Source organism: Zonotrichia leucophrys, chromosome 20, assembly GCF_028769735.1.
Source record: "Zonotrichia leucophrys gambelii isolate GWCS_2022_RI chromosome 20, RI_Zleu_2.0, whole genome shotgun sequence".
NCBI classification, from domain to species: domain Eukaryota; kingdom Metazoa; phylum Chordata; class Aves; order Passeriformes; family Passerellidae; genus Zonotrichia; species Zonotrichia leucophrys.
Genome location: NC_088189.1, coordinates 3,084,738 through 3,107,933, shown reverse-complemented (window position 1 = coordinate 3,107,933; position 23,196 = coordinate 3,084,738). Strand labels below are relative to the sequence as shown.

At 39.9% G+C, this 23,196-nt stretch overlaps 1 protein-coding gene and 1 long non-coding RNA gene across 5 annotated transcripts in view; one reads left to right on the top strand and one right to left on the bottom strand.

Annotated features, from left to right (window-relative positions):
• Positions 1 to 291: 291 nt before the first annotated feature.
• Positions 292 to 4,259, bottom strand: CIMIP1 (ciliary microtubule inner protein 1). 2 transcript variants are annotated; one of them, XM_064730152.1, is made up of 4 exons: positions 4,129 to 4,259; positions 3,283 to 3,364; positions 2,475 to 2,573; positions 292 to 653 (listed from the first exon to the last, which is right to left on the bottom strand). In XM_064730152.1, exons 1-4 carry the CDS (start codon positions 4,185 to 4,187, stop codon positions 522 to 524), a joined length of 372 nt encoding a protein of 123 aa, XP_064586222.1. In that variant the 5' UTR covers positions 4,188 to 4,259; the 3' UTR covers positions 292 to 521. The 2 variants fall into 2 exon arrangements, with proteins under 2 accessions (XP_064586222.1, XP_064586221.1); XM_064730151.1 differs by lacking the exon at positions 4,129 to 4,259 and adding an exon at positions 3,930 to 4,066.
• Positions 4,260 to 4,431: 172 nt separating this feature from the next.
• Positions 4,432 to 23,196, top strand: part of LOC135456200 (uncharacterized) — a 140,035-nt gene continuing 121,270 nt past the window's right edge. For 2 of the 3 annotated variants that reach the window (XR_010442476.1, XR_010442475.1), the window contains exons 1-2: positions 8,509 to 8,786; positions 15,657 to 15,749. This is a non-coding gene — a long non-coding RNA (uncharacterized LOC135456200). Of the gene's footprint in view, positions 4,531 to 8,508; positions 8,787 to 15,656; positions 15,750 to 23,196 lie in introns of those variants that run through there. The other variant, XR_010442477.1, reaches the window with a different exon arrangement.

Below are 23,196 nucleotides of genomic sequence, written 5' to 3'. Positions count from 1 at the left end.
GAAAAGCCCTGACTTGATACCAAAACTGATCTTTCAAAGTGACTCTGGGTCACTGTGGCCCTTGTGTACTTTATTTCTGTACTAGGAACTCCTCACTCATGTGTGTAACTGCACAAAATACCTGCAAAGCACACCCAACACAAACCCAGTGTATTTTATGAGTATTTTATGAGTAGAGGTTCTCATGGAGAAACAATTATAAAAATTTGCACTGTCACTCCAATTTCCAATGAATATTTTTAAATTATAGTCTTATTAGTGATATTAAAAATAGTATGTGCTGTGATCTTTACCTGAGTTTATTCATGGTTATCTCTAAGTTACAAGGAGGAGCTCTGAAGCAGAGTTAGCCTGGATGCCATAGATTCAATGAAGTAAAATGAAAATGTTCACACTGTACCAAAATGATTGTGGATTTTTACAAAGACAAGAAATGCACAACAGCCCACTCCAGGATATTTCCTTAGGAATGAATCTTTGTGCCTCTTTATTTCATAATGCCACTTAGAAGACTCACATGGTCACTTCATTCTAATGACAGATCCTTTGGAGCTTTGGACTTGATAATCATGCTCAAGAGCCAGTGCTGGAACACTTGATCTCCAGCCAATTAATCCCTGGGTTGTTTTAGGTATTGGAGGAGATGGAAGCACCTAAAATCAAAGTAACATGCAAAACTGAATGATGAAAAGGTTTTTGGTTGAAGTTTCTGCAACATTGCCTTTTGTACTGTAGTGTTCTAAAATCAACAATCAGGTCATTGTTTACTAGTGTATGTTGGAATAATTTTTTTTCCAAGTTTGGTTCAATACTAAGGGCTTTAATTGCTTAACATTATTAGACTTTTTGTATTATTATTATTATTATGTATGGAAAAAGCTCAAGCAGAAGATAATCATCATCACCATCTTTAAAACGAATTAACTTCAGTAAACAGGAGAAATAGTGTTTCCTCCTTGCTGTAGTATATTTGGTAACAATGCAGCTATGGAATAATAATTTTAAATCCAAATGCTGAAGATATTACTGACCAAGCTGGCTTTTACATCAAGAACTACTTATTCATTCTACCTTCCTTCTACTCTAAAAGATGGGTGAGCAGCAAGTTAATCTGCAACTAATCTAGCTAAAAAGGAAACAAAACAAAAGCCAACAGACTCTGTTCAGTGACTGCTGTGCTTACTTTGGCTGAATCATCTCAATTGGGCACGTTCTATCATTTCAGCATCTGGGGACTTAGCAGAGAAATACACAGCAAGAGAACAATGTTTCAGTTCTCTTGCCAGAGTTGCTTCACTTTGTTCTTTGGCCAAGATTAGAAAATGTTTATGATATTTAGGTGGAGCAGTTCCTCAGAAAAGATAATTTTTATGGCCAAAAGTGCCACCCACTGAGCAGGATAATGAAGGAAATCATGTCCCACTTTTGGTCTGGGGGAGGGGACTGCAGAGCTTTTATTAGTCTAACCTAGAGAGAACAGATTTGACTGTTACCACAAGGTAAATGTGCAGAAAGACACTTCTGAAAAGGATGTATGAAACTTCACTCTGAATATGTAAAAGGTGACCTAAATCACAGCCAGCCCTTCTCTTCCTCCCATGCTGAGGTGAAATGGAAACTCAGCTCCACCAGGCTGTGCAGGCTTGGGGAGCAGCTGAGACCTGCAGGGTTTGTGAATGCACCAAAGCCCCACGGGGCTGGGACTCCGCTGGAACTGCAGCTGGACTGACCCTGGAGCTGAGGGACAAAGCTGAGCAACAAGGAGCAGGGCTGGCACAAATGAAGCCATTTCATTGCTTTACCACACTCAGCACTAGCTCCTAATTTTTATTTTAATTTAATCTCAATAAAAGCTTTCGCTACTTCCATACCTTATCTCCCCAGCCTTGGAATCCTTTGAAAGAAAGCTAGTTCAGCAAGTAAGAACTTCCAATCTCCTTTATTTCCCTAATCTTCTCTGAGTGGACTAACCTTCCTTTTCATTAGCATATCCTGCTTCCCCTTTGGTAAGTTCCTCTCCCAATGTCACTGCTTTAGCTGCCTGTGGACTCCCCCTATTCACTGGTGATCCTGACACACTGTATTTATAAATTAAACCATCACTCACATTCTACTCTCCAGCTATTTGACAGCTTTAAGACCCTGAATATACATATAAATCATACAAAACAAAATAATTATGACTTGGCTTATTAGAACTGGCTTCTTATTAATTTGTGGTGCTGAAGAGGACAGTGGTATTGTCTCTGACAAAAAGCAGACTCTTAAATAAAGATAGAAAAATTACAACCATAACCAAAGGGCAATTCCTTGTCTTAAACAAATGCTTTTAAAGCATAGTTTGGCTTGCAAATGCAGTTTACTTTGACCTTTAGTTAAAGACCCCCCTCTATAAGACAACTGGTTTTCAGAGCTTGTGTGGTTTCTTAAAACAGATGTTTCTGTTTTGCAATTTTCAAATCTAATTTTCTAACCTTAATGTATTTTTCCACCGGTGTCACAGGTCGAACCTGCAGGTGATCTGGAAGCTGTAGCTTGGGCTTTGCAGCTTCTTTCTTTTCAGGTCCAAGCAACTAAAACCAAAACATATTTAAAAACTGGACTCTTTATCTTTGGAAATATACTATAATATGTGAAATCCACACCATTCCCCTCATTGTTGCAGATGAACTTCCTGTTCTTTCCTCTTAAGCAGGATTACTTATTTCAGTGCTTTGGAAATTACTGGACTTTTTGTTTCAGAAGACATGCAAACTTCATTTGTAACTATGCAGGGGCTACATCAATCCTGTTCTTTAGCAATGAAATACTGTGATTGCAAATGTAACAACATGTGCTACTGTATTCTAATATCTAAACATCACTGAGAAGAGACATCACTCCAAATATTTTCATTTGTTGTAGATTCCCCCACTGACAATTTAATTAGCTGGAACCTTTTCCCCTAGATTTTTAAAATACCATATGGAGAGACAAAGGGGAAATATTTTCCTGTCAGTGTGCATCTAGTACTTGTTAGCACTATTAGGAGTCATGCTTCTCAGGAGAAATATATCAGAATATGCACAGCATATAAATTACCACTTGATGTGTTTTATTCAGAAAAAAATGGAATATTTGAACCATTTCAAAAGTAGTGCGATTGCTACCTAGGAGGTCAGTGTAATAAAGCATACTCAGTACACTTCTGGTCTTCTGTGCTCTCATAATTTTGTGTCCAGATAAATGTGTGCTCATGTGTTGCTTATCTTATCAGCCATATTACATGACATTCAACTTTACCTCTTCAAGAGGTGTTTTCAAAAATCCCCATTTCTCAGCCCATTTTTTTGCAGCATCTCTTTCAGTTTCAATACGGATTTTCCTGAAACCAACAAAAAACATTTAAAATTACTTTGAAAACTTTCATTAAAAAAACCCCCAACACGCCAACCCCAGCTACCGACGTCACAAAGCACAGCACTTCAGCTGGGATCTTTAAACTTCCATCTCAAAGCAGCGCGTTTATGTACGAATATCATTATCTGACTCGGAGCTAATGGGAAAATACTTCCCAGAGGTTTGAAACGCTGTATGTGAAACAGCGAACGCTGTATGTGAAACAGTGAACGCTGTATGTGAAACAGTGAACACTGCACGGGAACACTGCACTGCTTTTAAATTATGTTAAAAAGCGGAGGAGGCTGGAAAGTAAGCACCAATGATGCTTTCAAATATCCTTTCATTTACTGTGTTGGCTGATGAGGTGCCCTCACCCCACAGCTGGCGGGACACGAGGGGTGCACTGGAGCCACCTCTACATCTAAATGACTTTACACCCAGGCACGCTTCACCCAGCGCATACGCTCTTTAAATACACATGAGAACTCTTCCAGCGCGGAGCTGCGGGCCGGGAGGGGAAGCTGGACGAGCAGCGGTACTGCTGTTACCAGCTCTTGTCCTGGGCTACGTAGTTGATGTACTCTTTGTTCTCGGCTGTGTGGTCAGTGGGCTCCATGGGACCGGGGCCGGGGCCGCGGCCGCCCGGGCGTTGCGGGGCAACGGCGGCAACTGGTGTGGGCGGGCACAAGATGGCGGGAGGGGCGGGAATGTGTTCCATGGAATATGCGGAAGTGCCCACACACCCACCGAGGGAAAGGATCCCTTTCTCTCGTCCTTTGGGATTTCTTCGGCGGCACAGCAGCCATGTCGCAGGGAAAAAAAAGCGAAATAATTCCCGCTCGCTGCTTTCTCGAGCCCCTCGGGCGGGCACAAGATGGCGGCGGGGAAGCAGCGGTGGGCGGAAGGGGCGGGGACTCGTGTGGGCGGTACAAGATGGCGGAGGGGCGGGCACAAGGTAATGAGGGGGCGTGTCATAATGTGAAATTAATGTCGGAAGTGCATATATGGTCATTGAGGGGAGGAATTATCTTCTTTTGTCTTTTGGAAGCTCTTAGTGGCACCACAGCCATTTCTCAGGGGAAAAAGAAGTTTAAAAATTCCCACTCCCTGCTTTCTTGAGGCCTCTCAGGAGGCCAGGGCAAGTGCTCGGTAATTTTTTTTGTGTGTCTTTAAATGAAAGGAAAACACATTTGGGTGAAGGTGGTTGAAAGCTTCTTTTTAATCTGCTGTCCTGTTCTGGGTTCCTCTTGCTACACACCAAAATTGTTTTTTGATAATTTCATTGGGAAACAGCACCAGTCCTGTTACACGGTGTCTGTTGGATCTCTTTTTCTCGTAAATGTCTTTTACAAGCTACATGTCAGAAGTTCTGAGAGAGATCTTAACATACTTTATGGCTTCTATGCTAGAACCCAGAACATATTTACAGCTTGTAAAGGGTTCATTGTGTTCCAATATACTAATTTTTTTGGTAATTTTATTTTCTTGCATTTGCTGGATAAGATATTTCAGCAATGAGTGGAGCTCGCTGGCTCTTTGCCCTCGTGGATTTAAATGGTTCCCTGATCTCTTTCGTGTTGTCTGGAAATTGACTTGTGTAAATGCCCTGGAAATAGTTAATGGGACTCACACTACTGGGCACTTATTATCCTTATTAGAAAATAAATGCAGAAAGGTTTTGACTTCAGCTGAGTGGTTTAGAGGCGGTGTGTTTGAATGTTTAATTACTAGACTTCTTAAAAAAATCCAAAGTACCTAACCTACTTAAATATTTGAGCACAAGGCTATATACATTTCTTAGTTATTTTAGAAGTACTAAGAATGTCTGAGTAAGAGGAGAATAAAAATGTGTTCTGTAGTTCTAAAATAGCAATTATTACTGCTCTTCTGGGTCTCTGAAAATCATTAAAGTATCAACAAATGGAATATTTCACTTACACGCCATTTCTTGATTCTCTAATTGATAATTAGGCTCGCAATTAAATCAGCTGGGTCTCCTATCGCACCCATAAATGCTTACTCATTGTCCTACTTAATTAACTCCTGCTGCTTTGTCACATTTATCTCAGGAGTTTTCTTATTGCTTTGATGCTTTCCTTGAGAAAGATAATTTGTTAATGAAACAATCAAATCTGTAGTTTACTGCGTCAGGGCTTAAAGTGCGCCAGCATTTGTCAAGAAGAAATGAGAGATGAAACTTCATATATTGATATTGTGGAAAGAGAACTTTGTGATGTTCAAGTGCAGTGTGTGAGCAGAGTCCCAAACATTCCTGTGGTGCTTTGGCTGGGTAGATCCATGTGTTTTATCTGTCTGGCAGCTCTGTAGAGGAGCTGGCAGGGCTCTGCCTGGGCTTTTGGGGTGGAAAAAGGCAATAAAAGCCCTCCGTTGATGGCACATAGCAGTGAGGGAGGGGGAATGACGATATCCCTGAGGAAACCTGTGGGTGGGGTGCACCAGTCTGTGTTCCCTGTGTTCCTCAAGGTGCCATCTTCACATCTAAAATTTGAGGAGCAGCTTTGTTATTTTTCTTTCAGCTGCTCTAATCTGGTGTCTTCCCCTCCACACCAGCAATGTCAGAGCCCCTGAAAGTGACGCTGTCTGCTGAGGTGTTTATATTTTCATTTATAGATCCATGGGTAGCTGTGCTTAGGCTTTTCCATTGAAAAGGTTTACCAAAAAATATTAGGTAGTACTGGCAGTGTTGTGTTTGCTGATGCACAGTTTGCAATGTGAGGTGTGGAAGTCTAAAAACGGAGTATTTGAGCATAACTTCAGTGTCTTTTTGTAATGTTTTTACATAATATTTCAGATGTAGGCAGCCTGAGACTGCCTTGTTATGATTACTGTGATTTAAGTAATGAAGTCCCATTGACACAGACTGGTTTCATTTAAAAAAGCCCTGCTAAAGTCTATCACATCAAGAACATGTTAATTGGAGTTCCCAAATTTCCATTTATGAACGTAATCCAACAGCCTGGTTAGAATCATTATATGTTGTGGCAAAATTTAGAACTCTCATCTTATTGTGGCTGTAATTATCCAGTGGCTTCTGAAACAGTGAGGGCATGTTTGTTTTCCCAATGATAATATGTTCCCTTTTTTTATCCATAAAATGGCACTTACAGCTACAGCTTTATGCAGATTTCTGTGCTTGGAAAATTCAATATTTCCTTTAATTTTATTTGATTTTGAGCAGATAGATTCCTTTTTTATTCAAACTAAAGATTTGCATGAGAGGCTGCTTTACAGTAAACGTGATGGATACACTTATATTTCTGTAGTACTGGGTGGAAGAAGTGTTCATGCCCTCCAAACAAAATTATTTGTTCTATGGACATGGAGACCTTTGTCACCTTCAAACTGGAGAAGGAGTTTGCATTGAAATCCCTGAGTCCCAGGCATTGTCCCAGAGCCCAGCTCCCCACTTGTGGTTGCAGGGAGTTTGCAGATTGCTGCCCTGCTGCAGTTTTAAATAATACAGCCACCACTTGTAGCCACTGGAGAAATTTCTTGTAAATGCCAATGGGCAACACTTAACAAAACTCTCCTGCTGGTATGAGAGCTACCTAGGCACCATATGAATTAAAGATGAAGGAGAAAGACACAATTTTAAATTTTGTTGCATTGTGTAAACTGAAATCAAACTCTTCATGGTCTTTGAAAGTATTTTTTGTTTCAATACAGCTCATGTTTGAAATCAGAAAGCGTCTCCTTTTTTCCTTTTGCCTGAAAGGCAGGGGGTCTGGGACATTTTAATAGCTTTCATAGCCTGCTCTGCAAATATATGATTGCTGCACAATAGTTTCTTTGCATGAGAATTGCTTAAATGATTCAAAAAAGATTGGAAAATATATTTCAAGTTTTAATTTTATGCACAGAACATTAATGAGCAGTGCCCCTTAGAGACTTGCTGTCAGTTTAACATATTCACAATAATCTCAACACAGATGTTATTCCTTCAAAATCCTTTTAGAGGGAAGAAACCAGTAATTTTTCCTTAGAGAATGTCAGAAAATATGTTATTGTTGAAAATTACATTTTGATCCCAGAATGCTATGTAAAAAATCATTGCTAGGAAGAATAAGTAGCACATTGTTTCTGAGGTAAAATGCATGTGAAACTTTCTTGAGCCTCCTGTAAATTTTAAAACAAGTGAGTGTTCTGTTAGTCTCATGCAATTTTGCTTCCCTTGAGGGTGGTTGCAGGCAGTGGAGGGATATCAGCATCTAATTGTGTTCTAATTTAAGAGTGTATTTGTTATAAGTTTAAATTTCTCCATTTGTAGCCATCACATGATGAAGTTATTGTCTCTTTTGGATACATTTTCCTCTTCATTCTCTGAGCATATAAATTAAAATACTTGCTAGAAAGAAAGTACGTACTTGGAATAACAGTTTTTTGTTGGAAAGCACTTTAAGTACCCTTTTTGTTTTGTGTTCTGTGATATGCCTGTGTTTTCTTTCTTCTCTTTGGTGCACTCATGTTGTACTCTGCTTGCATGGTCTTGCCTGAGAACAGCTCTGAAATTCTGCTGGTAATATAAAAATGATAAGATTGTAAATATTATGTTGCTCAATATTGGAGGAAAAATTTTCTGTTCTGCTAAATCTGAAGTTGATCTCCAGTGGAGAAGCTGCAGCCAGTTCCCTGGAGAGACCCCGGCCATATGGGAGTGCTGCGTAGGTAATGTGAAAGAGGACGTTTGGGGAAGTGTTGGATGACTCAAAGCAATGGTTCTGCAATTCTCCCAGGTTCTGAGAGCACTTCCAGGACTGCATAATAGTTGGGAGTGGAGTGCAGAGGGCACCTTCAGTTCTGTGCTGAGGGAGCTGGTTGGGATAAGTCCCATCAGGTTTTTCAGAAGTTGTTTGGAAGAGGAGGAGGATGAAACATGAGGGTGCAGTCCACCCATGACCAAAAGCAGGAGAATTTCTGTGGGAGGATTGAATGTAAGACAATCAAGATAGTGCAGAAGGTGGTCTCACACCTGAGGAGCTGCAGCTGCACCAATCACCAAAATCAGGAACAGGCCTGCCCTTAACAGGCCACAGCTGTGTCCAATACAAAGAGTGCTACAAAGGAGTGGGTTAGCTGGCTGTGCTGTGAAGAGAGATGGAGTTTGTTGGTTGTGCAGAAAAAGAAGTCAGTGCTGCAAGGAGATGCTCATGAGAAATCACTGAGAAAGTATGGGAGCTTTGCAATAAGATTACAACAAATTTCCAGTCAAGGAAATGTTTCAACCTCTTCTTGGGAAAGAAGCAGCTCCTAGAGCTCCTTGGTGGGTACTTTGGCAGAAGGGAAGGTTGCAGTTACACAACACAAAGTGGGATCTCAGTTTCCAGGCTATTTTATGAGTCCCACAGCACAGAATGGCAGGGATGATGACTCAGTGAAATTTCAAGGTACTGCAATGGAATATCCTTTATGAAAATGTATTTATTTTGCAAAGTTAGCTCTGATAGCTTCTAATTTCTGTGCTCTGCTATTAAGAACAGCACAGAGAGAATCTCTGTTTAGATGATGGCTGAAAATAGCTGCAAAACTGTAAGCAAACATAAAAAAGACAAAAATTCCAAACATTTGCTTTAAATGGGATACCTTTTACTTAAAGTAACAAGCATGGAGAATGAAATTCCATTCTGTTGAGGAATACAAAGAGAAAGAAATGCATTCAGCAACAATCTGTTGTTTTAATAGCAGCTATGGGAGGTCTTGGGGTTTAAATTATTCACACTGTCATACTCGTGTCTAGGTTCATCCTATTTTATACTTAGTTGCACTCAAAATGCTCAGTTTTGTGATGTATGCACTATAGGTAATGTTGCCATAGTGAAAAAGGTTGTACAGTGCTGTAGTAGGAAACAGCATAAATCTCTTTTCCCAGTATCGGTAGTATTGACCCTGGAAAAATATAGGCTGTTAGTATTAAATTTAGTTCAGGATCTTGTTGCTTTTCTTTTTACTGAAGGTAGAAAATATTTTTTTTCATTATGGATTTGGAAAAAAGGCTTATTGTCATTAATTTCTTCATTCAAGGTTTGGTAGCTTTCTTTGATCAGATTTGCTGCTCCTTATGTAAACTGCACCTTTAAAATGAGCCTGAACAGGTTCATTGCAGTAAGGAAAATCAGTGTTTAAATAGGTGGTGTAACATGATATATGCAATAAATGGTAAATGATTAAGCACCTTAATGTATCTATAGACCTTGGTTTAATAGTGCTTTGACTAACCTGGATTATGACATATAATTTGACACATACACATCCCAATTCAATCAAAACCTCTTTCAGTGGCATCTTAAATAATACCCACTCATGCAGACTTTCACATTAAAGTAATTATGGGGGAGGGGGGAGTGGTAAGAACAGAAAGAAAGTTTACTCTTCCTCTTTATAGTGAAAACAAATGTGTTTTTCTCCAGAATCTGCCAAGCCTGTGTTTTAATGATTTAACAGATGGAGTTGGCACATGTGAACCTGGAAGATGCATCTGTCTGATTTTTCCAGTCTGAGGATTTTTTAACTGCATTAATGGCACAGACAATGGTAAAATATCACCTCCCCAGGCTGCTTTGCTCTCCTAACACATAATGTCTTTTAAGGAAAAAAAAAGTGATAGGAGACTGGGGTGAGCAAAAGGCCACAGAAATGAGGATTTGAAAAGTTTCATATTTTCTGTCTTTACTGCATTAAGCTTTTAAGCCTTTCACTTTGAATTTCATGTGTATATGGTGTGGAAACAGAAATTCTACCCAGGCAACATTATGTGAGATCTCAGGCTTCTGTTAATTAATGGCTTTAAATAAACACCATTTAAATAAGGAGACCAATAGCCACCAGTGCTTTGTTCTGTGTAATTGAAATTGAGTGTTGCTTTTCCAATTTGATAATTTTAGTTTGTTGGGAGTTAGTTCTTGCAAAGGTTCTGCTCATGTATAACTTAAGATTTAGCAATCTCATTTAGTCACTTGTGCTATTCATTCAAGCAGGCAATGCAGATGCTTAACTGTTTGGAATGAGGGCTTTAATTTGAATTTCTTTTGGCCTGGAATCCTTAGCACTCACCTGGATTTTCTGCTGAAAGCAATGGCACACCTTTCTGTGCTAAAATCCTGAAGTCTCTTGGTTATTTGCACTGAGCTCTGGGACAACACAGCAGAGGCAGGAGCAGATGACCCAGTGTGGTCCTTTCTAGCCTGCCCCATTCAGTGAGGCTGAAATGCCTCCCCAGTTCACAGAACTAAAGGGTGTCTGTGAGAAAGTTCCCTTCTGAGCAAAGCCTTGTCCAAGGGCCAGTACTCCTGTGAGCTGCCCAGCTGCTGCACTAACACTGGGGATCAGTGCTCTTGCTTGTGGAAGGGTCATTCATTCTCACTCTGTTTGTCAACAAAAGTGTTGGGATAAAATGAAATTATCTGCTCCGGGCTGTGAACTGTCTAGGACTTGCCTGAACAGCACCATGCTTTGTGGCTCACTCCAGTTTGACTTTACTACTGCTGAGGAAAAAGATTTCATGAGAAACGTATTTCATTGTTAATGAAACTAGCATAGCTTTTCAGTCTGTCATTGAAAAAAATTTAAATGACAGTGAAAAGGACAGAAAAACTTTTCTAAGTGCTCCAGAGTTTCAGTTCTAGTTTTTACTGTAGAAAAAGGTCTAGTGATAGAGCTGTACATCAGAAATGACTGCAGTGATGTGCTTCACTTATTTGTGTATCTATTGTTGATTCCAGATATCACACGCTAGGATTTCCTCACTGCTCAAACGAGGGTGTATCTCTGTCTGAAATCTGCTGGGTCAATGTTATCACATTAGGGGTTTTCAGGAGAATCTATTGAAAGTCCTCTCAGATGCCCCACCTGCACTTCCTGGTGAAATGGGGAAGGAGCTGTGGTTCTACAGCTGTGTTGTCTTCTCTCTTCCATCTCTCTTCCATCTCCTTCCATCTCTGTAGTACTCCAGTCTTGATGTCATGGACCTCTTTGAGACTCTTAAATTAGTGAAACACACTAGGTAAACTTATTAATACAGACTGCTTCTCCATTTCCTGCCATTTTGTTTGGCTTACATTGCCTGTTTTATGTGTCTAATAATGAGACACCTGCTCTGGGCTATCAACCATCATAGGATTCACAACCCCTTGGAGGTGCCTCTTTCACTTTAGGCTGCCAGCTTCAAATAAATTCATAGCTTCAGGTTGTAGTTAGGTGGGCTCAACACTACTTCTGCTGCCTGTCATCTAAATACATAAATAGGAGGGTTTCAAAAGGTCCTCACAAAGTTCTAGAAAAAAACTTGAGTCAGTGCAGGATCAGACACATTTTTTTCAATAGTCTTATCCCTGGTTCATGTTAGGTAGAGACAGAATTTATCTCTTGATTTTTAGTGAATCAGAAGGAGTGCTAAGAAACTCCTGCATTCAGAAGCACTCAAGTCCCAGAAAGGAGGTGCCAATTTTCTGCAAGCCTGGGATACTGAAAATATCACTCCATTCACCATAGCAGATATTGCTGTTTATTTTCTTAATGCCCTTTTGTATTTTAACAAATGGCTGTAATAATTTTCATCCTCATTTTAAGGTTTGATTAATTGGTTCATTGTGTTCTTTCTTCCGAAGGAAATGTGTTACTGATATCCCTTGGTATGAGTGACATATGGGTTCTAGCTGAAATGATAGAACGTCCTTTCATTTAGCAAAACAAAAATATGCTTGGCACTCTCTTCTTCTTTGCTACTCTTCCAGCCAAATTTAATTTGTGAGAGTGATGTGGCTTCTTTGTCATTGGTTATGGTGACAGAACTTCATCTGGGTGAGATTCTTCATGCCTGTGAGGTGAGGTCCATGGGGTGGCAGCAATAATGAGAGAGGTGCTGTTTTCTCTGTTCTCTTCTGCCAAAGTGTTTAATGTTGCAGCTCAAATCAGCCAATGAATAGAAAAGGATGGAAATATCTGAAAACATGAAAATGCCCTACTTGGTATGGGTTCTTTCCTTCCTTTCAAATTTTCTGCTAGCTGGTTTTCTTTAAAAATTCTGCATTTTATTTTAAGATAATCTTCTAGAAAACTATAAGGTGAAGTCTGTATTAAGGGAAATTGCCTTTAAATGCAGAAGTGGAAATTACTTACATTTTTCAGGATTCAAGCCAGTGAAACTGGATGATTCCAGAGTTGTTTTGTACATGCTTTGCTGTATGTGAGAGTACATCCACCATGAGCCTTCATTTCAAGCCCAAACCTTCTCTCAACACATTGAACCCTGTTATGAACGGACATGGTGCTGTTTGTGTCCTGCTGGCTGTTTGTTCCTTGTGTGCTTGTCACAGCACTGTTAATCATGGGTGATTATTTTAGGAATCTTTGGAATGTCAGGTACATTTTGCCTCTCCAACAAATAGCAAATTGCAAGGCTGTTGCCGGTTCAGGAGTTTTTATTAGCTTTTAATTCCTTATTTTATTTTGGACACTGATAGAAAGGGTACTTGATTCATTCAGCTGTAGCTTTTTACTGTGTAACTGAGATGAATTCCATCTTTCAGAGAAAAGAATTTCTCCATTATTGAAGGATGTTTTGATATAAAATCACTGAACACATCATGCAAGCTGAGTATAGATCATATAAATTTAGTGTCTGGTCTAAGAAAGATGAAATTTAAAACTGCTTAGAAAACAGGTGCTGCCTCTGAGCCCTCAGTTATCTGACTTGGAATTGATAAGTGTGTCCTGGATAAGGAGAGGCAGTGTTGCCAATTTGAAGAAACTTTTGGGAGATCACAGTTTTGTATCAGAGTACGTGCGCATATGTCGGTGGCGGTTGTTGTTAGGAAACTGTTTGTACTCAAGCATGGATTTAGAATTTTTTTTCCCAGTAATCTGTTGATTAATTTTTTTTCCCCCAAGGAATAGAACAATTTGTATGGAAAAAGATGTAACTACCAGTATGCACATGTAACTACCAGCTTCCATGGTCTTATAAACCTAATTTTCTTTTTTTTCCACAAACCAATTAGAATGATGGCGTGACCAAGCCAAGTTTAAAGTGAATAAGTTTATGCCCCACATATAGTCTACAGTGACAGGATTAAAAAAAAAATAGTTACATAAGCTTTAAAGTAATCTGTGAGTCAACAATGAAAATATAAAAAGTAGTAAAATACCTAAAAGAGGAAAGATCAAGGAAAAAAGCATTCTAGATCAATTTTCTTCCTGTCCCCAGTTTCAAATTCATGATAGAATTAGGTTTCATTTAGTGTCTAAAATTGCAGTTCTTTGTAATCTGGGAAGGACATGTCCAGAGAGAAGAGTGCTCTGTTTGCCATCTAAGTTTACCTGGAAATAATGACTAATTTGTGTTTTGAGTGGAAAAGTTGTCTTGCACCTAGATTGTGGGTCTGGATCCTGTGGATCAACCTCAGGAAAGCTGAGATCTCCTTGGAGCTTAGAATAATTGCTGTGTTATTCTGGTTAAATCATTTAAGGTTTCATTTCTGTTCTAGAGAGAGGGTATAGCAATATTTCCTTACTTCTGTCATTTTCCTGATACCTTCTTAGGTATTCAGGAGAGGAATTCTGTGTCGATCTCTGTTTTGTAAAATCTAAAACTCGAGGAATTGTGAGGGGACAGAGGGGACATTTGGGTGTTAATGTATAATAGTAATAATCAATAACAAATAAACCTTCCAGCCCTCTCATTGTTGGCAGTTCCCTATTCCAGCAGCCAGGCAAGCTCAGCAGCTTACTCTGCTTCTAAGATTATTTATTTATAGTTTTGCTGTCCAATTTAGCAGAGTGAACCAGGTGATTTGAAAAACGCTTGTGGGGTTTTTTTTTTTGTGATAAGAAATGAGGTTTTCTTTTAAATAGCATGGTAGTTATAGTAATAAACTATTGTTGATAAATTTACATCAATGCAAGATAAAATTAGTTTTGCATCAATATTTGTAAAAAATATATCAAAGCACAGGTACTGTGATGGAAGTGCCCTCAGGCAGCTCAGACATGGTGCCAAGAGGAAGATAAGAGTGTCAAACTGCCCCAACCATGAAGCCTTTCCTGAGTTATTGATTAAGATTTCTCTTTCACTGTGATCATGTAGCAAAAGAAGAGTCAGCTTTTAGTACTGAAGTGTAACTGATGTAAGAGAAATGAACAACTCTTCCATCATGACACTGCTGGTTGCCATCTCCGTGGTGGCAAACACTGAGGGAAGACAAACTCTCTGCAGCACAAAGTGTGACTGAATGCCTTGAAGGACTAGAAAGTGCTAAATGACCTTTCATCACTTTAATCACTTGGCTGGGTAGGAAATTTTTTAATGAAGGTCATAGGGCTGGAAAAATATCATAGATGATCATGAAAATGGCATGTTCTGCTGCTCCTGATTTGGTGTTTTTCCAAAAATTGTCTCTGCAACCAGTATCTTTTTCCTTGGAAGAAAATACTTCAGCACAGTAATAGTAACAGAATCTTAATGTTCTGTGTGGTATCAGATGGTGAAGAGTGGTGGTTTTTTAAAGCAGTGGTTGGTGTAAAAAATCAGAATTTAAAGACTTTCTCTGTGGCAGTTGTTTTTGTAATTTTGTTTGAATGCCTTTAATCCAGTTCCCACTGTGTAAAATAAATCAGTGGCATAATTACTGGTGTTCCTAAAGGCTGGTTGTGGCCTTTAGAAACTGGGCCAGAGCAAATAAAGTCAGTTTGACTGTACATTGCTTTTTGAAAAGGTAGTCTTTGTTGTATTTTCTTGTGAAGCAGTCAGGAACTGCAGCCCAGTTCCATCTAGACCCTGCACACTGGTTTCTTATCCCTATAATGACAATTAGAAGCCTCTTGGGTGACTTTTGGTGGGCATAAATCAAGTTATTTTCTTGTCCTTGTTTGAAACAGGAAAACTGAGTAGAGGGGGGAAAGCCAAGCAGCTCAGTTAAGAGATTAAGCTTTCATAAGAGGCTGGGATGAAGCCATATAATAAATTTTGGGCTGATGACCTTTCAAAGAGAGGCTTGGAAGGAGAGCAGAGATTAGAGGTTTGGCTTCGTATCCACGTAGAGTTGCTTGGTGTAATCTATAGGGAATAAGTGATTGCTTGCAAGGGTATTGTGGACTGAAGGAAGAATATGATATTTGAAATTTTGTTAATATTTTTAGTTTGGAAGATTATCTGGACTCAAATAAGCTTGTCCTCTCATCTGCAACTATAGAAGTTGGAGGAAGGTTTATTCAGCTGAAACATGGTTGTTTTTCAGTTTTTTGTTTTGTTTTTTTTTTAATAGGAGAGCAGGGAGTTGTCCACTGCTGTCAAGAAGATGGCAATCAAGGGCAAGATGTAAACCACGAATTAAGTATTCAAGAGTAACAGATCTGAGGTAAGATGGCACGCAGTTTTCAGAGATGGTTGAGCTCTTTTTTTGTGCAGCTGGATGTACTGGAGGTTGTAGTGCTGAGAGCACGTTGATTGCACATTCTCCCAACTCTGCTTCCCCACTGGCAGGGGACCATGCTGCTGATTCCTGCAATTGTCTCCAGTTCTGTGCCCTCTCCTTTTGCTCTGCTGTTTCCTGCTATTCCAGGGACTCAGTTTACATTTACACTGGCTCATTACACAGGGCTACCTTTAATATACATTAAGACTCCTTATACTGTAATTTGAGAGATGCTTTGTTGTTCCTTTCCTAATTGATGCAGTGAGAGCTGTCTGCAGAGACATCAGTGTTAAACATCAGAAGAGAGTTTTTGAAGTAGAGCATGCATCTGATGAGCCATGTGAGTGTGTTGCAGGGAAAGAGATCTCTGCTGGCATTAATAAATGAAAACAGCCCACCTTGTTTGAACAGAGAGACAAATGAAACATTTGTATCCTTGGTGATTTGGATGCTGCCGGAGAAGTTTTGTCACTCTGACTTCACTGTCTTAAAATTTTCTCTCAGAATATGTACCAAAGAAAAAGGAAGGCAAGGTTTGTTTTTTTTTTTTTTATTTCTTTCCATGTTCAGCAGGAAGACAGTGATTTGTATTCAGGCACATCGTGTTGTTATGTTACACAGTGTAATCCCATGAAGTGTGATAGGTCTTGAAAGATTAAAAAGTCTCTGTGGGACAGTCACTCTTGGGGAATTCACTTAGCAGTTTGTGTCATGGCTTTCCAAGTCAAATCAGAGCTGCAGAAGTCCCAACATCTGTGGTGCATGCTCTTACTTTTTAAAAATCAAATACAACATGAGCAGTAGGAGTCCTGTTCCTGAGCTGTAATGTATGAGCTTTGTCATAGTGTCAATAATATTTTGTGTTTCTCAGCACATGCTGACTGTTTGGCATTTGGGCTTTGCAGGGGTTCGTGCAAATGTTGCCTGCAGTTCCTGTGTTATGTAAATTTTGCTATCATTTGTTTTTGTAGCTTCTAGTGGACCCAGGCTCAGAGTGAAGTGCAAGGGGAGGAGTGAAGTGTTCGTCTGATTCTGCACGAAAGGCTCGCGTGCGTGAATTCCAGACTCAGCACAAACCCTTAAGGCCTTGAAATTTGCTTATGTCACATACCTGCACAAAGCTCTGCAGAATTTAGAAGTCTTTTTACTCTGGTTTGTCACATAATTTGGAGGTTTAATTACACTCATGAAACTGCTGAGGTTATTAAAATTTGCTATGTTTCGTTAGCTGCAGGTGAGGCAAGGGAAGGCTGCAGAAAGAGTTGTGGTGAGACTTTTACTTAATATGCTGAGATCTTCTACATTTTTCCCATGACAGCTTGTCTGCCAGGTTACATTCCTGAGCCTCAAATATCACTGCAGCTAGACATCTCTTGAAACCTGACCCATTTATTCCATTCCTACTCATCACATTTTGGTGTGGAGGCTCAAATCTGACTTTTCTGCGCAGGAAAAAGTTGGAGGAAAACGCATTTTCACATTAGTTTTCCCTGAGGAGGGCAGAAAAGCTGCTCTGCAAAGTGGAAATTTTCTGATGAAGCACAATTTGTTCAGATCTCAGGGTGCTGCAAATAATAAGCATGAGAAGAATAGAAAACAGTAAGAGCAAACTTCTCACTTTGATGAAATTTGCTTTGTGGTGATGGAGCAAATTCAATTTGCAAATTCAAATCAGGTCCTAAAACCATATTGAATTAAATAAACAAATGTTGCTTTATTGAAACATTTTAACCTGAGCATGTTAAGCATCATGACTTCTGCATACATTGAAGACCTTAAGAAAATCTCACTGTGTTGTTCAAGGTTTTCAGATTCAGAAAGAGCTTAAATGAAATTTAGCCTGGAGTAGAATACCCTGCAGAATGTGTCTGTGTGCACTTGAATGTGTGTGTAACTGCAGGGGAGGCTCCCTTTAGCCAGCTCTCTCCATATGGGTGAATTTACCTGGGCTGGCTCATCCCAGAAGGCAGAAACAGCTGGTGGTGTTATGTCAGAAAATGGAAAATAACTTCAGAGACTCAAAGTCACTCTCCAGCTTCAAAGCCAGATATGTAAGACAAGTGAGGGTATGGCAGATTGCAACAAATCAGTCTTTGATTAATCTCTCCTGGGCTGTTCAAACAAATTTGCAATTTTTACTAAATACAAGCTCGGTGTGCTTCATTGATGAGAACAGCATGTATCTTATTTTTGTGCCCAGATCTCACTGCAGGCTAATGCCACCTGGCATCAGTGCTGTCTTGAAGCTTTTCTTCAGTTCATTCAAGACTTGATTTTGCAGCTGCTGATGCTTTTTGTGTGCCCCCTCCTCAACTGATCATATAAATTTTACTTATGAACTGCAGAAAGCAATGCTCCCCGAAGGAGTAGGATGGCATTTCATGTGTGATGAGCCCTCAGCTGGCTCTTGGGAGGAGCTGAACTTAGAGGTTTCTCTTTGACTCCTCACATCTTGTTCTGTAGCTTCAAAACCAGCAGTGGTGAGAGATTGATTGTAAATGCCCCTGAGACCTCCCAGGGAGGCGTTGATGCAGTTCTGGACAGAACTGGGCTTTGTTGCTGTGAGCCCCTTGCCCATCCTGGGCTGGGATCAGCAGGGCCACGCTTTTCTGTTATCCTGTGCAACAGCTGTGCTCTGGAATAAGCTGCTGCTGGGGTTTTGTTAACATTCTGCTCTTCCACATCTCACCTCAGGGCTGGAGAAATAAAATGGCATTAGTAATGTTATCTGATGCAGCTATCAGTTCCATGCCAAGTGGAATATCTCTTGAATTATCAGTTTGTGCAGCTGTGGTGCAGCTATTATGAAAGATCCCTGAGGATTTTCGTAGGCAATGTGGACAAGGATGGCTCTTAAATTTTGCATTCAGGCATAGTTCAACTGTCACTAAGAAATAAAGGTCACTATAGAAACTGCAGTGAAATGTGAAGGCTAAATTAAGAAGAGAAAGGTCCACAGGCAAGTAACAGCACTGTTCTGACTATCTGATGAAGACAGACATAAGCATGTCTACATGCACACATTTGCTTTTCTGATCTGTGCAGTGTTTTTAAGTGGATCTTCAGTTCTCCTAGGAAACCATCATTAGGCTAATTGAAATGCTACCTTTAAAAGCAACAAATGTCATGATACATCTTAAAGGCTTTCAAAGAATCCAATGACATTCATGCTAGGAAATAAGGTACAGTCTATATAAACATTTCAAGCACTGTGAGATAAACTGTGAATGTTTCCAAAGCCAGTAGACTTTCCTTGTGTTTTAAACTAAGTTTTAAAATTATTTTAAATATTTTACAGTGTTTCCCAGCAAGATGAGGGTAGAAGTAGGACTCAGTCCAGAAAAATAATTTTCTTTCTAGGGAGTATTTAGCAATGGGAGCTTTTTGATTTTCTTTAGAGAGGAAATGGCTCACAGGATAGTTAGTACCACTATTAGTGTCATGTCAATTGAGATAATGTTCATCTTCTCATTAAATAAGAACATGCAACCAGAAGTCTGTTATATCTTTATGGAGCTCCTTCTCTTGTTGAATGTTTTGCTCATTCACACCAGGCAGCCAAGTTCTCTAGTACATATGTGTGCTTTAGGATAAAAGATGCATATGTTAGAAAGAGAATTGGCCAACAGTCAGGGAACTTTACTGAAAAGGCTGATTCTTTTTCTCTGTCAATAACTAAAAAACAGTTCTAACAATAGCCTGATATGAGTTTGCTGTCATGGTGGTATTTGGGGAAGAACTTGGGATTTGTAGGCTATTGATGTTTGTCCTTCTGAACAGTGTTAGAGGGGATTAAAGTAAAAAATTTTTTGTCATAGCACCTTTTTTCTTATCATGGGATGGGAATGGCATTGTCCTTCCTTCACAAAAGTCCATTTGGCTTCCTCTGAGGATAAAATGTGGTCCAATTTTGTTAAAGAATGCATTTATTCTTAGAAAGTCCTAACTTTTGCTTAATGGCTTGAAAATAGACACACATTTTAATCAAATTTGGTCCATTTTTTCCTACAGATGGTGCTATTTTCCCATGAAAAATCTTAAAAGTTTGAAAAATCAAATGGCTTCAATGCCAATTCATTTTTAGCCCAAAGGAAAAAGCCAGGATGCTGCAAGAACTGTTAGACTATGAAGCTGTGTTGCTGTGGTAGTGGATGGAAAGGAAATGGAAGCTCCCCAGTTGCAAAGCTGTCCCTCTCTATTTTGTCTAACCAGCCTCTCAATCTGAGCTCTGAAGTGCTGTCACATACTGGAATAGGCTCATACAGTGCTGGGGTTTATTTCTGTGAAATTAAATTTTGTTATTAATTAATTGCTCATGCATGCAAGCAAGTGGAAAATATGGCTTCCAGAACTTTCTGGGCTTTTGTATTTCTGAATCTATTTTATCCCTCATTCTTTGTCATGACCCACTCTTTTATTGCTTTTGAAATATCCTATGGTCAAAACAGGGAGGTGACTGTTCACTCCCCAACCCAGGAGCTAAACAAGTCTGACTGTTCTCTTGAGGTACGAGTTTAATGTATTAAATGCAGCAGACAGAGACTGAACACTGACAGGGATCTTGTGCTTCTCACTCTCTTGGTACAACCTCACAGAACTTGTGTGATGGTCAGCCTGATAATCTGTTCTGAATGATGCATTCTCACTCTACCTTTTTCTTTTTGTGCTGACAGACCATTGATTCCATGGGCTCCTCTTGGAAAAATGTCTGCAGCTATTTCTAACACATAGCACAACGTGAGTGATCCAGCTCATTTCATGAGATGTGACTGCTGTGTCAGGCAGGTGTAAAATTATCTGTGAGGCCACTCCTTGTAATAACAGCCTCTTGCCCCACTTGTGCCACTCAGAACTTTTTCATTTCTGGCTTGTCTTGAGTATAAGTGGAGCTTGCAGTCTCCTGGATTGCCAGTCATACAAAGAGCTGTTATGTGGGGAAAAAAGGAATTTGATACCTCTATCAAAAAGTCCCCCCAAAAGTTTTTACATTTGAAGTCAAAGTCAATTCTAAAAAGGCAGCAACAGCCCATATTGTGTTTGCTGTCACTTTCTGAAAATCCCATTCCTGGTGTGTGCTGTGAACAGGTCTTGTTGGTGCTGATTCAGGCTCAGTCTGAATCAGAAATTTGTCAGGACAAATTTCCGAGACAGAACCTGAAATGTCAACAGGGCAGTGCTGATACTGGGAGGAGTTGCCCTTCTCTGGAATTGCACAGTGGGAGAGCAGAAAGCAAATCTCATTTCTCCTCATTTCAGACCAGTGAGGGTTTTGTTTTGCGTTTTTGTTGGTTTTTTTTTTAAACTCAGTGTGTGTCACAGGCTGGCGAAGGCTGAATGTGTCCCTCTGTGGAGACAGTCGCTGCTGGAAACAGGCTGTCACCAGCAGAGTGTGTGACCAAAACAATACAGTTTTCTTTCTTTCCCATTTTTCTCCTTTCAGAACAACTCCTAGATGTTCTGTATACTGGCAGGCAGGAGGAAAAGACAGATGGTGTGACAGTGGGAGAACAGTCTATTTTAGCACTAATAAAAATGGGTCCGGAGATTCATATATGGCAAAAAAATTATAAACTGGGCATGGCAGGGATAAAGCAAGATAAGCAGTGACCTTTTGGTGTTAGAGCTGCACAGGGTTTGTTTTTTTCTTTTGCATTTGAAATTTAGAGTTTTCAATTCTCCTGCTGTAAAATATCTATTAAAATGATGCTAGTCCTGGTGTACAGTTTAACTCCCATTTCAAATATTATTGAACAAAATATAGTTTGGTTACAGAAAGTAAAATATTCTCCTGTTCAAAAAGGTTTTTTTCCCACCTGTGTCAGTCCTAAAACTGCTTACTCTGTAAACCAGGAATAGAAATGGATGTTACCCCCTGTCTGAGTTCCTGGCAGTTCACCTGTCCTGGCTTATGCAGTTCTGAGGAGTCAATAATGACTGGGAAGGAGAGTGTCCATTGCAATTCCTGAGGGAATTCTCCCTGTGTAGCAAGGGGGAATTTGAGCGTTTCCCCCTTTGGCAGTAGTGCAGGTTTCACTGTGAGGGGATGAGGAAGACTCTTGCATGGGCTCTTGTGGAAGGAAAATAATGGGATTTCTTGTTCAGTCAGTCATAAAGTCTCACCTCCTTCCTTTGTATTGAGGTTCCTGTAGCCCTGGGGATTTTATATCAGTCTGCAGCGTTGGTAGCTGTAACTGCTGGAGGGGATAAAGGTTGTTAAAATGAAATTATGCTTCCTCTTGAGAGACCTTTTACAGGTCAGCATAGCTAGGCCTGTCTTAACTGTTTTCTTTGAAGGAATTCACTTTAAACTTCGCTGAAATTAGCACATCTGCCAGGAGGGAAGGGGATACATGGCCAAGAGGAGATGGATTGCAAGAAGTTACCACTTCTGTTGCTCAATGCCAACAGTGTCTATCTTCTCATTGGTAGAGAGGAAAATATTTCCTCTCTTTTTAAATATAACCACAGTTAATTCCCTGTAGCTATCACTTGACATCTCACAGATTTGACATCTGCAAACTGATTTAATTAATATTTGAGCTACCTTTCACAAGTGTATAGCACTTCCAACATACAGAAGTGCCAAGTCTTTAGTTGATAAAATAAGTTGTTTCCAGAGTTTCTAAAGATAAAATCATCTAATTAAGTCACCTTTTCTGTTTGCTTCTGATTTAGTTCTCAAACTAACACCTACAAGTGTCTGAGAAAAACCCCCCACTGTCACTTTTCTCATTAGTGTCATTACTTGAAAAGAAATGTCTGACTTTTATGGACAGCCCCATCAGGGTCAGCAGAATGTGAGATGCTGAGAGAATCAGTATGGATACTCCTGGGAGGATGCTCTCTGCCTGCAGAGATCCTGCAGCCAACCTTTGCTGCACTTTGAGAAGTTTGGTGCAGGGCTGCATTAACTGACTTGGAAGAGCAGTTTTGTGTTCTATACCACTGTTCCCAAACTGCCCTCAAGGATGGAAGAGGGGGATAAAAGAAACAGTGTGGAAGGAAGGAAGGAACAGAAGCCCAATTCAGCTCTCATGGAAGTCTCCAGGAATTTTTCCGACGACTTCATGGGAACTGAATTGAGTTGCTGATGAGAAGCCATGTTCACAAAACTCCAGACCTCCTCTTCTGTTCTACATCTGCACTGGATCTGTTGAATTTATTAGGAATAAAAATCTAGTTTACAACATGTGGAAAATAGAGGGGGTGAAGGTTATGAGAAAACCCCAACTTATTGATGTGGGAGTGGAGACCTCTTGCAAAATGGACTGTTTCAAATGTACTAAAAACATGTTCCCCCCAGCACCCAAAGCCTTCCTGCATTCATAGTCCCTGACTTCATCAGTTTCACAGCATTACTTTTCAATCAGCAAACATCATAAACACAGGA

What these genes read in the sequence shown, in the direction of transcription:
- CIMIP1 (XM_064730151.1), bottom strand. Translation starts at nt 3,997, where the DNA reads ATGGAGCCCACTGACCACACAGCCGAGAACAAAGAGTACATCAACTAC. An exon ending in GTAGCCCAGGACAAGAGCTG is followed by an intron (nt 3,365 to 3,929) that starts GTAACAGCAGTA and finishes TGTTGGTTTCAG; the next exon opens with GAAAATCCGTATTGAAACTG. An exon ending in CGGTGGAAAAATACATTAAG is followed by an intron (nt 654 to 2,474) that starts GTTAGAAAATTA and finishes CTTTGATTTTAG; the next exon opens with GTGCTTCCATCTCCTCCAAT.